This window comes from Macrotis lagotis, chromosome 1 (assembly GCF_037893015.1).
Source record: "Macrotis lagotis isolate mMagLag1 chromosome 1, bilby.v1.9.chrom.fasta, whole genome shotgun sequence".
Taxonomy (NCBI): domain Eukaryota; kingdom Metazoa; phylum Chordata; class Mammalia; order Peramelemorphia; family Peramelidae; genus Macrotis; species Macrotis lagotis.
The window spans coordinates 629,319,720-629,333,341 of record NC_133658.1 but is presented as its reverse complement, the minus strand read 5'-3'; the positions used below and the strand labels follow the sequence as shown (position 1 = coordinate 629,333,341).

General features: G+C 32.2%; 1 protein-coding gene across 4 annotated transcripts in view; it reads left to right on the top strand.

The window, feature by feature from the left end:
- The window catches only part of LRP1B (LDL receptor related protein 1B), a 2,479,914-nt gene that overhangs the window by 1,882,700 nt on the left and 583,592 nt on the right, over positions 1 to 13,622 (top strand). For all 4 annotated transcript variants that reach the window (XM_074215080.1, XM_074215079.1, XM_074215078.1 and 1 more), the window contains exons 38-41: positions 2,921 to 3,047; positions 3,205 to 3,356; positions 3,648 to 3,772; positions 5,279 to 5,650. In XM_074215080.1, coding sequence (XP_074071181.1) covers positions 2,921 to 3,047; positions 3,205 to 3,356; positions 3,648 to 3,772; positions 5,279 to 5,650 — 776 coding nt within the window. The remainder of the gene's footprint in view (positions 1 to 2,920; positions 3,048 to 3,204; positions 3,357 to 3,647; positions 3,773 to 5,278; positions 5,651 to 13,622) is intronic.

Genomic DNA, 13,622 nt, shown 5'->3' with positions numbered 1-13,622 from the left:
GTTTCACAGTCAGTTCCCCTAAAGTCAAAATTGGTCACTGCACTGAATAGAGTTCTAATGTTTTACAATGTTATTTTCCTCTATATTACAGAGGTATTTTCAGTGTGTTTTGTTTTATTAGGTTAAGGAGGACAAAGGTTCTGTCTATTTCACTTTTAATCAGCAATCAATTGCCACTATGTTCAATTATCAATGATTCTTATGTAGATGATATTCAATTCTAGTCTCTCCTGAACTTTCATGCAACATTTTTACTTGTATTGCTATAGTGTAGATTTCTCATATAGGTCTTTCCAAGATTTTCTGCATTCTTAATATTTGTCCTTTATTTTTTTTAATTTTTTTATTTATTTAAGGCAGTGGGGTTAAGGGACTTGCCCAAGGTCACACAACTAGGTAATTATAGTGTCTGAGACTGGATTTTAACTGAGGTCCTTCTGACTCTAGGGCTGGTGCTTTATCCACTCTGCCACCTAACTGTCCCCTAATATTTGTCATTTCTAAAAAAAAATAATATTATATTACATTCATAACATTAATGGTCACCAACTGTTTCTCATTTTCTTTTTTTTTGCCTACTACAAAAAAAATATTATTATAAGTACTTTAATATGCATGGAATCTTTTTCCTTTTACTTACTTGAGAACTATAATCAATGACTGGAAGAGACTTGAGGTAGGAAGAACTGGCTATATTTTGTTGTAAAAGAAGTGCGGATGGAAAGAAAAAAAGAAAAGATTGAAGATTAGAGAGAAAAAGATATTTGAGGTAACATGCCTGAAAAAAATGGAAAAGGTATATATCAAGGATATTTACAAAGGTACTGGTTTTCATTAGGAAAAGGGATATCTCTTCCTATTATAGAATAGAGTAAAGGAGATTATAGGACAAGGAATAAAAGAGAAAATATATGTGAAGAAAGATAATTAAGGAAACTAATTAAGTTCTTATATATGTCTCTAATCCACATTTCATGCTTTGCTCCTATATTTGCCCTGGGACAATGTGGATACTTTCATCATGAAAAGAATGTCATCAACATAGCGATGCCATATCAACCCAACTTTGTCCCTTGGGTGATATGATCTAGCTTTATAGTTCTCAGAAAAATCTTTACAAGTGGTAAAAATTAATAAAGAGGACCAACCAGAGTAGCATTTAATAGTTTTGTTTTTCTCAAAAATATTTAGGAAATTATGGGTGAAGACTGTTAAGGCAAGTTTTTAAAGGATAATCTTTAAATAATAATAATTCTATTGAACTGATTCTTGTGGCTGAACTTGAGTAGTGAAATATTTGGAAATTCTTATTGACTAATTTCCTCCAGTAACTCACTTTACTGCATCCTTAATAGTCTAGATTATTCTTACCATTTTGCTTCTTTGTAATGAGGTATAATTATTCAGCTTAGATTTTTAATGTCTAAAACTCACCTAAAGTAAATGTAGGCCTCTTGGCAAAAATAATTACTACTAGCAATCCATGTGATGTAATGAATTGTAACAAACCTGTTATCATTGTATAGAGTCATTATTCAATATTTTCCAATGACTAGTTTCCAGATGTATGATATGGTGAAAATTGATAAGTAGCTTCTGGAATAAAAAAGTATTAATTTTCTTTAAATTATATGCTTTATGGACATATTAACTCACATTGATTGTTTTTCAATTGATTAATTCCCAAGGGCTTGTACAATTCATTTGAATGATAAAAGGGAACTTTCTAAAATCAAAATTTCCAATGAAAGTGACACGACCTAGTTTAAGGAATACAGTGACCAGATAAGAACATGACCATTCAATGCTTCTCTCCCATTTCTGTAAATAAGCGAAGCAGTCCTAAGGATTCAACAAAAGACTGTAGAAGGTTTGACTAGTATCATAATTAAGGAAATAATATACTTAGAAATGTGTCTCACAAAGATCTTGCAATCAAAAACATAAAAAAAGCGTGTTATAGAGAAACCTATATGACTTTTTTGACTTCCACAACACTATTAAGGACTTCTTTGTCAGTACTTATAGTTTTGTTCAATTCAATCCAATGGAACAAACTTTCCTCCAGTTGTTATTTTTGAGGTATAAACAGTTGTTATATCTTCAAACATAACCTTTTGTGGCCAAGTAAAGCTCCAACATAATAAGTTTCCTTATTGTCAGTGTTAAGAAATAATGTTGGGGTTCTCTCCCCCTCAATTATTATATATTAGTAAAGAAGTACATAACAGAATGATGTTCCAGAAACTGTTTTGATCCTGAAGGGTCCAAGTACATGGGATGGCTTTACTTTTTAATCTTCTTTTTTTGAGATTATAAAAGTATTTTAGCAATGATTGCCTTCTATGCATGAAAGATTCATCTTAACTTCCTCTTAAGCTCCTCTGCGAATGTGTCTAGTGCATCTTGAGCATTTTTATATGAGGAATTTTAGAGCATCCTTACATGACTCTGCTTAGCCATAAACCAGGTTAAGCCTGGTTTTAGGACAAATAAAATAGTTTGAAACAATGTTTTCATTAACATGAAATATGAAATATGAAAATAATACATTTGACTAAAAAGACTCCACTGTAAGAACTAAGTTCAAAAGATTTGTCTTATTTTTCCCCCAAGTTCTGAATTATTGCAACAAAAATTATGAAATCAAATCTCTTTAATTTTAGACATCATGATCTTGTATTTTTGTGTGATTTATTTACTTCAGAAAAAATAAAAATAAATGTGCAAAAGTATATGATAAATTCAAAAATCCAAAAGTAATAAGTTAGTAGCAACACATCAAATTGTTGTTGCCAACAACTGTTGTAATTTTGCATGTAGTTTATTTTTTGAATGACTTTGTTCATTTATTTGATCTGAATTTCATTGATTTAAATAAATCTTTTTATATCATTGTAAATTTATAATTTAATTCCAGCTACCTGTTCTGGACTGAATGGGGTCAGAATCCCTGCATTGGCAAAGCAAGATTAGATGGTTCTGAGAAGGTTATCCTTGTGAGCATGGGGATAGCATGGCCAAATGGTGTCTCCATTGATTATGAGGTCTGTTGTTACTTTTTCCCCTCTTCAATATTCAAAGTACATTAGCTTGGATTGTTTTATATTAACATGTCCTTCACTGTTTGGTTTTGTGTTTTTTTTTAATGAAACATTTGGACAAATATAGCTTGGTAAACTTTACTTTGTAATTGATCTTTAGGAAAATAAATTGTACTGGTGTGATGCTCGCATAGACAAGATAGAAAGAATTGACCTTGAGAGTGGAGGGAATCGAGAGATTGTGCTGTCAGGGAGCAATGTGGATATGTTTTCAGTCGCAGTCTTTGGGGCTTACATCTACTGGTCTGACAGGTAATTTATTTTTCCATAAGTATTTGAGTCTCAAAATGTTATTTTAGTGCCAGCTGCTTCACCCTTGTAGGATTAGCCATTCCTTAGCAAGGTCATAAAAAGGATCTCACAAAGCTATGTAATTTCCACAGAAAAGGTACTTTTGATATTCAAAGCTAAAGCATATCAATGTCATACACTAGAGTTCCTTTCTTTGCCTTCTGTTTGGCCATCTGTTGGCTTCAGTTTAATGACTGGATTGATTTTAATTAGATGGAGATTGTTGATCAAGCATCTTGAACTTTCTGACAGAGCACACGCAAATGGTTCTATCCGGAGAGGTCACAAAAATGATGCCACAGATGCAGTGACCATGCGAACAGGCCTTGGAGTCAACCTAAAGGAAGTCAAAGTCTTTAATCGAGTAAGAGAGAAAGGTGAGTAATTTTCAATGATTATATGTAGTATTTCACATTGTCTCATGTTTTACATCTATAGGTATATATCTCTATATACATACATACATTAGACTTTACATTTAAAAAAAAAATTCTTATATATCTACAACTTTCAAGTTAGGATCTTCCTGAGTAAAGATTGTTAGGAAAAAATATAACTTGTTAAAGTTTTCTATATTTACATGCATAGACATATATGCATACATATGTATGTGTGCCTATATATGCATATATGCATACTTGTGAGTATACATAGATGTGTTTTGTGGATTTATGTATTAGTAAATTTATGTATATATGATATATATACAGTAATGTTATATTCTTATTTTTCTTTTAGAAAATGTAAGTATAAGCTATGTATACACAAATTCATGGAATAAGGAAATAGGAGCTAAATCTAAAAATTGGAGGCAAATTATAAAAAAATTCATAGAATAAAAGTAAAATAGGAAATAGCTAAATTATTAGGTATATTATACTACAGGATACATTGAATGCCTAAATTACATGATTCTGAACATGAATAATAATGATAGCTAGAATTTGTATAATATTTTAAGGTTTACAAAACCCTTTACAATAATTCTATTATTAGTTGCCCTATTTTACAGATCAAGAAACTGAGACAGATTGAGGTTAAGGATTTACCCAAGGTTCCAGATACTTAATTATTTGAGGTTAGATGTTAATTCAGGCCTCCCTGAATCCAAGTTCAACATTCTTTCTACTGCACCACTTAGCTGAATATGAACTACATTCTAAACCATTTCATCTTTGAAATGTATTTTTCATAACTACCAAAGCAATTTAATCAAAAGAAAAATGAATTCTATTTCACTTAAAGAATAATTGCAAAACCAATCATACAAGAAAATATCTGTGGCTCTCTTTTAAAAAATAATTACATCATTTAAAAGGCCATTATATTGGTTTGGTAGGAAATTTATACTTAATCATTTCAATTCAGCAAGTTTTGTTAAGTACCTACTATGTGCAAAATGCTGATTATGATAGATAATACAATGATACAGAATTTGGGTGGAAACCTAATAAAAGAAATAATTATTTTTAGAGTTTAAAGTCCTGCAGTATAATTTTCCTTAACTTCATTTTGTTAGTATATGATTTCAATATTAGGAACCTATATTCATCATTAAGATAAGGATAGGGACTTGTGGAAGAGTGACTTCATTGGAATAGGAACTCTTTAATGATTAAATCACCTCTACTACTGCCATTTATAACTTAAAATCTTAGAGAGCTGACTGATTCAAAAGTAATAAAATTAATCTTGTTTTAATATCAAAGCAAGCAGATGAAGACTCTTTGACACATAGTACAGCACTTAATATTTGTAACAAATCTGATCAAAGGGAAATTCTGTTCATTCTTAAAAAACAGAATGATTCAGGGTTATTTGAATCTCTAACTTTCAAACTGACTCTAATTAAAAAATGCCTTTCTCTCCATATCTCCCAATAGGTACCAATGTATGTGCAAAGGACAATGGTGGCTGTCAGCAACTTTGTTTATATCGAGGAAATTCTCAAAGAACATGCGCTTGTGCACATGGATATCTTGCAGAGGACGGAGTTACCTGCCTAAGGCATGAAGGTTATTTACTGTATTCAGGGAGAACGATATTAAAAAGTATACATCTTTCAGATGAGACCAATTTAAATTCACCAGTTAGACCATATGAAAATCCAAATTATTTCAAGAACGTGATAGCTTTGGCTTTTGACTACAGTTTGAGAAGAAAGGGGAGCAACCGAATCTTCTACAGTGATGCCCATTTTGGAAACATACAACTGATTAAGGACAACTGGGAAGGCAGACAAGTAATTGTTGAAAGTGAGTAACAATTGGTTTAAATATTAGAAACGTTTTCTTGGATGAAACATATTGTCATCATTATAACAATATGATTACAGCATTCAATAGAGGAATGATTGTACATAACGATCCCGTTTTTCTTCATCACTTATTCCTAAAAGAAATGTGACTATATATATATGTATGTGTATATATATATATATATATATATATATATATATATATATATATATATATATATATATATACTTTTTAGGAATTTCCTCTAATAATTCAGAGCATGGACCATCCTTGGCTGCCATTTCTCTACATCCATGAATGATTTCATCACAAAGATTATAATATGCCAGAGACATTTTTCATCTTTTCTTGACATCCCATTGGTACTAGTAAAGCAACTTGGCTTGGCTGTCTACCAGTTATCCCCTCATCCTTACCTTGTCACTAGCTTTCCCTTCCAGATGAAAATCCTTTATTCCAATTCTTCTTTAAATTTCTTCCTATGTTATATGTTATAGCATACCTAAACTCATCAAAGCCAGTGCATTGCCATTTGTTTGATAATCATTTTCAGTTCTTTGGTGACTATTAGATTACATGTCTCATAGACCTAGGCAACACCAATAATTAATATTAAAAATGGGTTGAGAAGCTTAGTATCATTAAAGATGTGCAATTTTTCAAAGATAATTCAGTCTGCTTTCATCTTCGTGTTCAACCCTGGACCAAATGCATTGTCAAACTACTATATATCCCAGATATACACACTGATGGGTTGCTCTATAGGTAATAGATGTCATAATTTGGGTAATCAACAAGTTTCATCCTCTTGATTTTTCCTGTATGAATGGTGAGGTCAGACTCTTTTGATTGGATACATTTCTCTTTCTGGAAATCCTGCAATGTGCTAGGATTTTATGTAGCTAGAGCCATATCAGAAGCAAACAGGAATTATAGGAGGACTTCATTATCTACAGAGGATTTCTTCTATCTTGAAGTTTTTTGTTAATTCTCCTCCTCATAGTGATAAATGCTTTTAGCATGAATGTCTACATCTCTCCAATGTTATATGTTCATTACATGGAAGTACTTCAACAGCATATTTCTGTTATACCTATTAATAAATATTGAATAATTTTATTGTATAGATGGGAGAGACTTTATTGAAAAAAGGCAGTATTTTATTCTACTGTATTGAAGTCTTTTTGAAAATTGACAAGAAATAAGCATAATGGAATTTTACATTTATCACATCTTTGAGACATCTGTAAAATGGTAAAGATGTGGGTTTTTTTGTTAAATATTGCTTGTAAATATTCCCATGTTACCTATCAGTTCTTTCAGGAACAGGACCATTATTCTTGCATAAATGACTTGTTGACAAACTGTGAATGGGTTGTAGAGGAGGCATATCAGTTATTAGTTGATATTTCCTTGATTGTCTTTTTTTCTTTTTTGGGGGGAAGGGGGTTAGTAAGATCCAAAATGTTTTCCATACCTTTAGTCTTTCCCTCTTCAGATGTTGATAAATAAAATGCAGTGTTTTTCCATGATGTTCTAATACTTATCACTATAAATAAGTCAAACCTAGAAAGCATTGTATAAGTTATCTAACATGAAAATGTAAAGTTGTTTCATTAAAATAATAATTTCAAAATATATTATCTGCTACAGTAAGGTGATTTTTCAACTCAAAACTATCTAGTATTTTATCTGACATTTCAAAGTATTAGGTTACATTATAAAAAGAAAAATCAGTAATTAATTTGTTGCAAAATTTTGTTATAAAACTTTCCTTATTATATAGTGAGTCCCAGTTTCTTCATCTATAAAATGAGGAAGTGAACTGAATGATCTTTGAAGTTCTTTCTGGTTTACAAAGTTCTATGATTCTATGACTTATTTATACTTTATGGTTTTCAAAATACTTTCTTGTTTATTATATATTGCCCGCAATAGCTCTGGTATGGGTCTGGACATGAATTTCCCAGAGTCGGGTCAGGTAGACAAACATATCCAAACACAAAAGGTTGGGAAGTGAAAATCTACCAACTTTATTTTTGGAAACTCAGACTTCTTATAGCAAAAACTTATCTCAGGAATGACTGGCTAAAGGAAACCCAGTTTTACAATTTCCTGGGTAAATTTACAATATTTGTTCTTAGAAATCTGCATACTTCTTTATCAAAGAAACCTTTTACAACCACCTCTGGAGCCACAGATTATCCTAGGTTAGGGGTTCACTGGTGAGCCAATGGATCCATACAATGAGCAATAATCCACACATATCTTTGATGGAAAAAGTCACCAAGTATGTGAATATCACTCCCTGGGGCTGGCTCTCTACAATTATATTATTGAATGTTCAGAACAATGTTAAGCTGAAGTACTGTCCTTACTATCTCAAAGTGTGTTTTTATCAAATCCTTAAAAGCTACTCTAGAGTCTCTCCCACACAAAAAAGCTAAAAAAAACAACTTTAGGATTATCTTTAAAAATACAAATGAATTAACTTTTAAGAAGCATTCAACAAAGTACATCAAGATACCTAATTGAGTTTTAGCTTTTTGTTCTTAACCACAGTAGAACTCAGACAATTGATACAATTTTGTAATATATCAGGATGTTTGTTTTCATAAAAAAAGATAACCCTATTAAATGTACTTCCTTTCAAATTTAAAACAATTATCCAGATTTAATTTAAAACTTTAAATTGTCATATGAGTTATTTCTATATACTAATTAGGTTAAATGACTTTGTTGCACACTATTATTTTGGCATATATATCAAAGTAGTACACATAATTATTGTAGTTATTATGTGATGTATGAAGGCTGGATTTAGACCTAAAGACTTAAAATGAGTTTATAATGCTAATTTAATATGATTTTTTTGAAGTTTTGTGTCAATATTTTGGTTGACTTACTTTTTGATTCACTTCTTGAGATCACAGAATTATAGATTTAGAGTCTGAAGTTATTTTTTTCATGTATTGTTCCTACTTTTATAATGCAGTGATCTTGCTTTATTTAAACTTCATTTCTTTAGTTTCATCTCTCTCATAAAATTCAAGCAAGGGAAGTTCCTGAGATATTTAAATTTCAAATTGAGATGGGTGTGTTTATGTGGGAGGGGGGATACATTAAGGGTATACTAATGCTTTGTAGCATCAAATAATATAAGAACATCTTTGGTGTTAAATACTGTTTTGAAAAAATTAAAAATACTGATTTCATTTGAAATTGATTATTTTCATGCCTGTGAATGTCCTCATATTTTATTAGTTACTGGTTAAATCCTCTACCTGAGAGAAATGATTATTAATAACCAATGATTGGAGGAAAACCAGTGTTTCTCCCTTTTTAAAAATTTCCAGATTTTAAAAGTTCAGACTCTTGAGGGACAATACTGATAAAGAGATTGAGTTAACTTTTTTGTTCAGACCCCACCCAGGGGAGGAAACCATTACTCAGGTTGGGTTGGTGATAAATCTTTGAATAGATAGTGCAAGGCTATTGGGGGGGGTATAACTTATTCATAAATGATATAATAAAAGTTCATTTGATTAGTTTTGGTTCTTCATTGCAATATTCATTCTCTCATTGTTGACTAATCAAAGTTGCATGCCACCCTCAGGAGCACCCTGCTTCCAATATTCATGTAAGTCATGAACCCACCACCATTATTGCCTTTGGTCTAAGAGAGAGAGAGACAGCCAAATGACCATCCTTTTATTAATAAACACGCTGATATTATTAACAAAATGAATAAATTACCCCAAAATTATGCCTCTCAAAACTTTTTAAATGACATACATGTTAAATCTGAACTTAGCTAGGGAAGGATAAATCCAACTTAGAGGGAAGTGATAAAATGAAACAACTAGATCCCATTTGAAGAATTTTAATTTAGGAAATTCCCAGGTTGCATTAGGCCAGTATCGTATGCTGGTATCTATAAGAAAAATATGATATTCTAATCTAATTATATTAGGTACTGCAAAAGTTCAAGGCAGAAAAAGTAGGATGAAATTATGGAAATGAACAATTTAAAGTGAAAGAATTCACCAGATGTAGGATAAGTTCTCATGTGTTCCAAGGGATGTGGTGAGGAGAAACAGAATAGCAGCAAGTAGATCAGAGATTCTGAAGTTGGAGCAATTACTGACAGATAAAAGAATTGGAGCAATATACTCAGAAGACACAATGTTCTGGTATTGTACAATACCCTAAACATATAGAGCTTCTTCCAAAATCTAGTATTTTGTTTGTGCCATTCTATCTACTTGAAACTTATCTTCCCTTTACATCTGTCCAAATATTGCTAATCCTTCAAGGAATTTTTGAATATTTCATTCTATAATGTTCTCCTTTTCTGAACTGTGAAAACACTCATTTTGGAATTTATCCATGAATTAATGAATGAATAATTAGTTATTAAGTGCTTACTCTGTTGAATGCACTAGTGATTGTAACTACAGGGCAAATGATTGACAAGTGTTTCCAGGAATGATAGTTCTGATTTTGATGACTCTTTTCTTTCCTAGGTTGTAAAGGGTAAAGAATAGGGAAAGCATCATGGACTGCAAATGACTGGGAAGTAGTTTGGTGGTCTTGAGATTAGACAATATATGAAAAATGTTCACCAGTCAGGGCAGAAGGTCACAGGGAAGATTAAAATCCTATAATAGAGGGGCAGCTAGGTGACTCAGTGGATAGAGCACTGGCCCTGGAGTCAGGCGTACCTGAGTTCAAATCTAGCCTTAGACACTTAATAATTACTTAGCTGTGTGGCCTTGGGCAAGCCACTTAACTCCAATTACCTTGCAAAAAGAAAATCTAAAAAACAATCCTATAATAGGTTAATTTTGATTATTTATGTCTTTTGTGTATGTGTTTTTTTTCTTCCCAAGTGCAAACAAATTCTAAAGGACAAGGACACTGACATGTTTTCTTTTCCCTTTATCCTTTGGCAAATAACAAAGTTTTATTCCTGTATAATAAAACCTTATTAAATAGGTGTTGAGTGGAATAATGTTTATTATTTCCACCTCCTGAATACCAGGTGAAAGCTTAGATAAGCAAATTGATATTGGGGAAACATACCAGCAAGCAGTAGGTAGATATTTGTTAAGACAGCTAGGTGGTACAGTGAATAGAGCACTGGCCTTGGATTCAGGAGGACAGGAGTTCAAATGTGACCTCAGACACTTGCCACTTACTAGCTGTGTGACTATGGGCAAGTCACTTAACTTAGGCTGTACCACATCCAGAGCCATCTCCAGTCATCCTGATTCATATCTGTCCATTGGACCCAGATGGCTCTGGAGGAGAAAGTGAGGCTGGAGACTTAGCACAGCCCCCTTACTCAAATCTAATTCATATGCTTGTCATGTCATCACTTCCCTGAGAAGGTGGTCTTCTTTGAAAATGAAGGATAAATATTAATTAGGTAGAGATTCAGGAAGGTAGGTGGTCTTATTCACCAAAGGTCAGAAATAGAATTTGAACCCACTTCCCATTCTAAATCTAAATTTCTTCCTACCACTACCTGTGCCTATAAAACTAACTAGGATGAACAATTAAAGTAACAAGGAATTAGCCAACCATACTATACTAATTAAATGTACTATGCATAAAGGATGGGTTCATTTTAGGATTGGTGTAAAATCAATTGCTGAATTACTGGCATGCTCTGACACTCCTATCAAGAATGACTCTCAGTCAAGCATTGATTATATTTAAAAATCCAATAGAAACTATGTTTATCTTTTTTTCTTAGTCTTATTTCTGCAGACTTTCAACTGTAATAAATGTAGATTACTTTATTTTAGATGTTAAAATATTTCTTCATGAAGTCAAATGAGTTAAACTTATTGGGAAAATCCTTAAAAAGAAATAATGGATAGATATATACATGCATACATATATACTTATATGTTGATTTCAATTTGAAAAGAATTTCATTCCAACTTAGTGTTGACTTTGTCATACAAAATGTTTGGGAATTGTTTGGGAATATTATTACCCTTCCCACTACCAAGGCTTGGAACTAATTAGTTTGGAATTAAATGGAGCTATAGAATTTGATTAGATTTCCCTATCCTCCCAAGTGTGAACTAGAAAATTTTAAAAGGGGTTTATAAGGCTGGTGCTCATCTTTTCTCAGACACTTTGTCTCTTCCCTCACCTGCCTCTTTGTTGTAAAAGGGTCTTACATCTAGAGCTCTTCACCAGCTAGTGATTTGTCCTAAGAAATGCAAATTTTGATGCCTGAAATCTCACAAGATATCTTGGGGTTTATGGGTTAAATTTCTTTCTTGAAGACCATGCCTTAAAAGCAAATCACAGGGCAGCTAGGTGGCACAGTGGACAGGAGGACCTGAGTTCAAATTTGGCCTCAGACACTTAATAAGGGCCTGTGTGACCTTGCAAGTTACTCTTAACCTCATTGCCTTAAATAAATAATTTTTTTTCAAAAAGCAAATCACAGGGGGTTGCTAGGTGGCACAGTGGATAGAGCACTGGCCTTGGAGTCAGGAGTACCTGAGTTCAAATGCGACCTGACACTTAATAATTACCTAGCTGTGTAGCCTTGGGCAAGCCACTTAACCCCAATGCCTTGCAAAAAAACTTAAAAAAAAAAAAAAGCATATCACTCAGGCTCTAATTAATTGGCCAACAACAGATCCCAATCCAAGCCCCTTTTGGCTATTGAGTCCTGATAGGCTCAGTGTGAATGTAAATAGCAATTGTTTCCATTTTGGCCAAAAATCTTGAGGATCTTCCCCTCCCAGACTGATTTTCTTTTTTCTTTTTTTTTTTTTTGACTAGGTAAAATACTTCATTCTTTGCATTATTTCTTAACTAGCCTTGATCACTAAATGGGCCTTGCCTCAGTCAGAAAATGCTAGCCTCCCACAGCATCCAAGATCATCTCCAGTCATTCTGATCCATATTTGGCCATTGGACCCAAATGGCTCTGGAGGAGTGAGACTGGCTACTTTGCACACAGCATCTTTTCAGTTAAATCCAATTCACTTCAATATCATGTGATCAACTCTCTGATTTCATGGTCCTCCTTGAGAATGAAGGAGAAACAACAATACACACACACACACATCTATGCATATGCTCACAAACACACATATATGCAAACATATGTACAAACAAAACAATTTTGGATATATTCAATTCCTTACTATTTTGAAGACTATACATGACTTCTCTTACAGAAGGAATGATAGATGAAAGATGGGATATCTGTATAATTGCTATGTACCATCTCTTTATATATTGGGCAGAATTTTGCCTGTTAAGAATATACTGCAACTAGGTAGAGGATTGTGTATGGGTTGTAATCTCATTTTAGAGATCTCAATGATAAATATAACAACATCATATTTTCTGAAAGATTTGGACTTCTAAGTTTTTGTTTCTCTATTGAAATTCAACATATTTAAACTGTCTTTATATTAATTTTGATGATTGTTGAATTCTTTCTTCAAATTATTTTTTATCTTCCTATCATTTTTTCCCTAAAGTTGAAAATTAAATTCAAGTTTAATTGTTCAAATATTTATATGACAATAACCATAGTTTTTATTTCAGTTTTTTTAAGTTGCAATTTTAAGGATCTTTAATCACATACACAAAGTTTAAAACTAATTCAGAAAGACTGTTCAACTTTAACTTAAAACTCTTCATGTTCACAAACAATAATCAGTGTTACTCAACACATTAGTATCATGAGCCTATATCAGATGATGACAGATTGTGCTTGCTTTCGCATATATCACATTTAATAAATTCAGTTTCACTAGATTCAGTTTCAGTTGATGCTATTTTGCCATTATTTTCACTTTGCTGACTTTGATTTTATTTTTAGGTAGCTGTATTTATACAAAATTATATTAGAAGATATCCAGTAAATTTGACAATTGTTTTCATGAAAACATACCCTATCCCCTACTGAAGAGATGCTTATGCC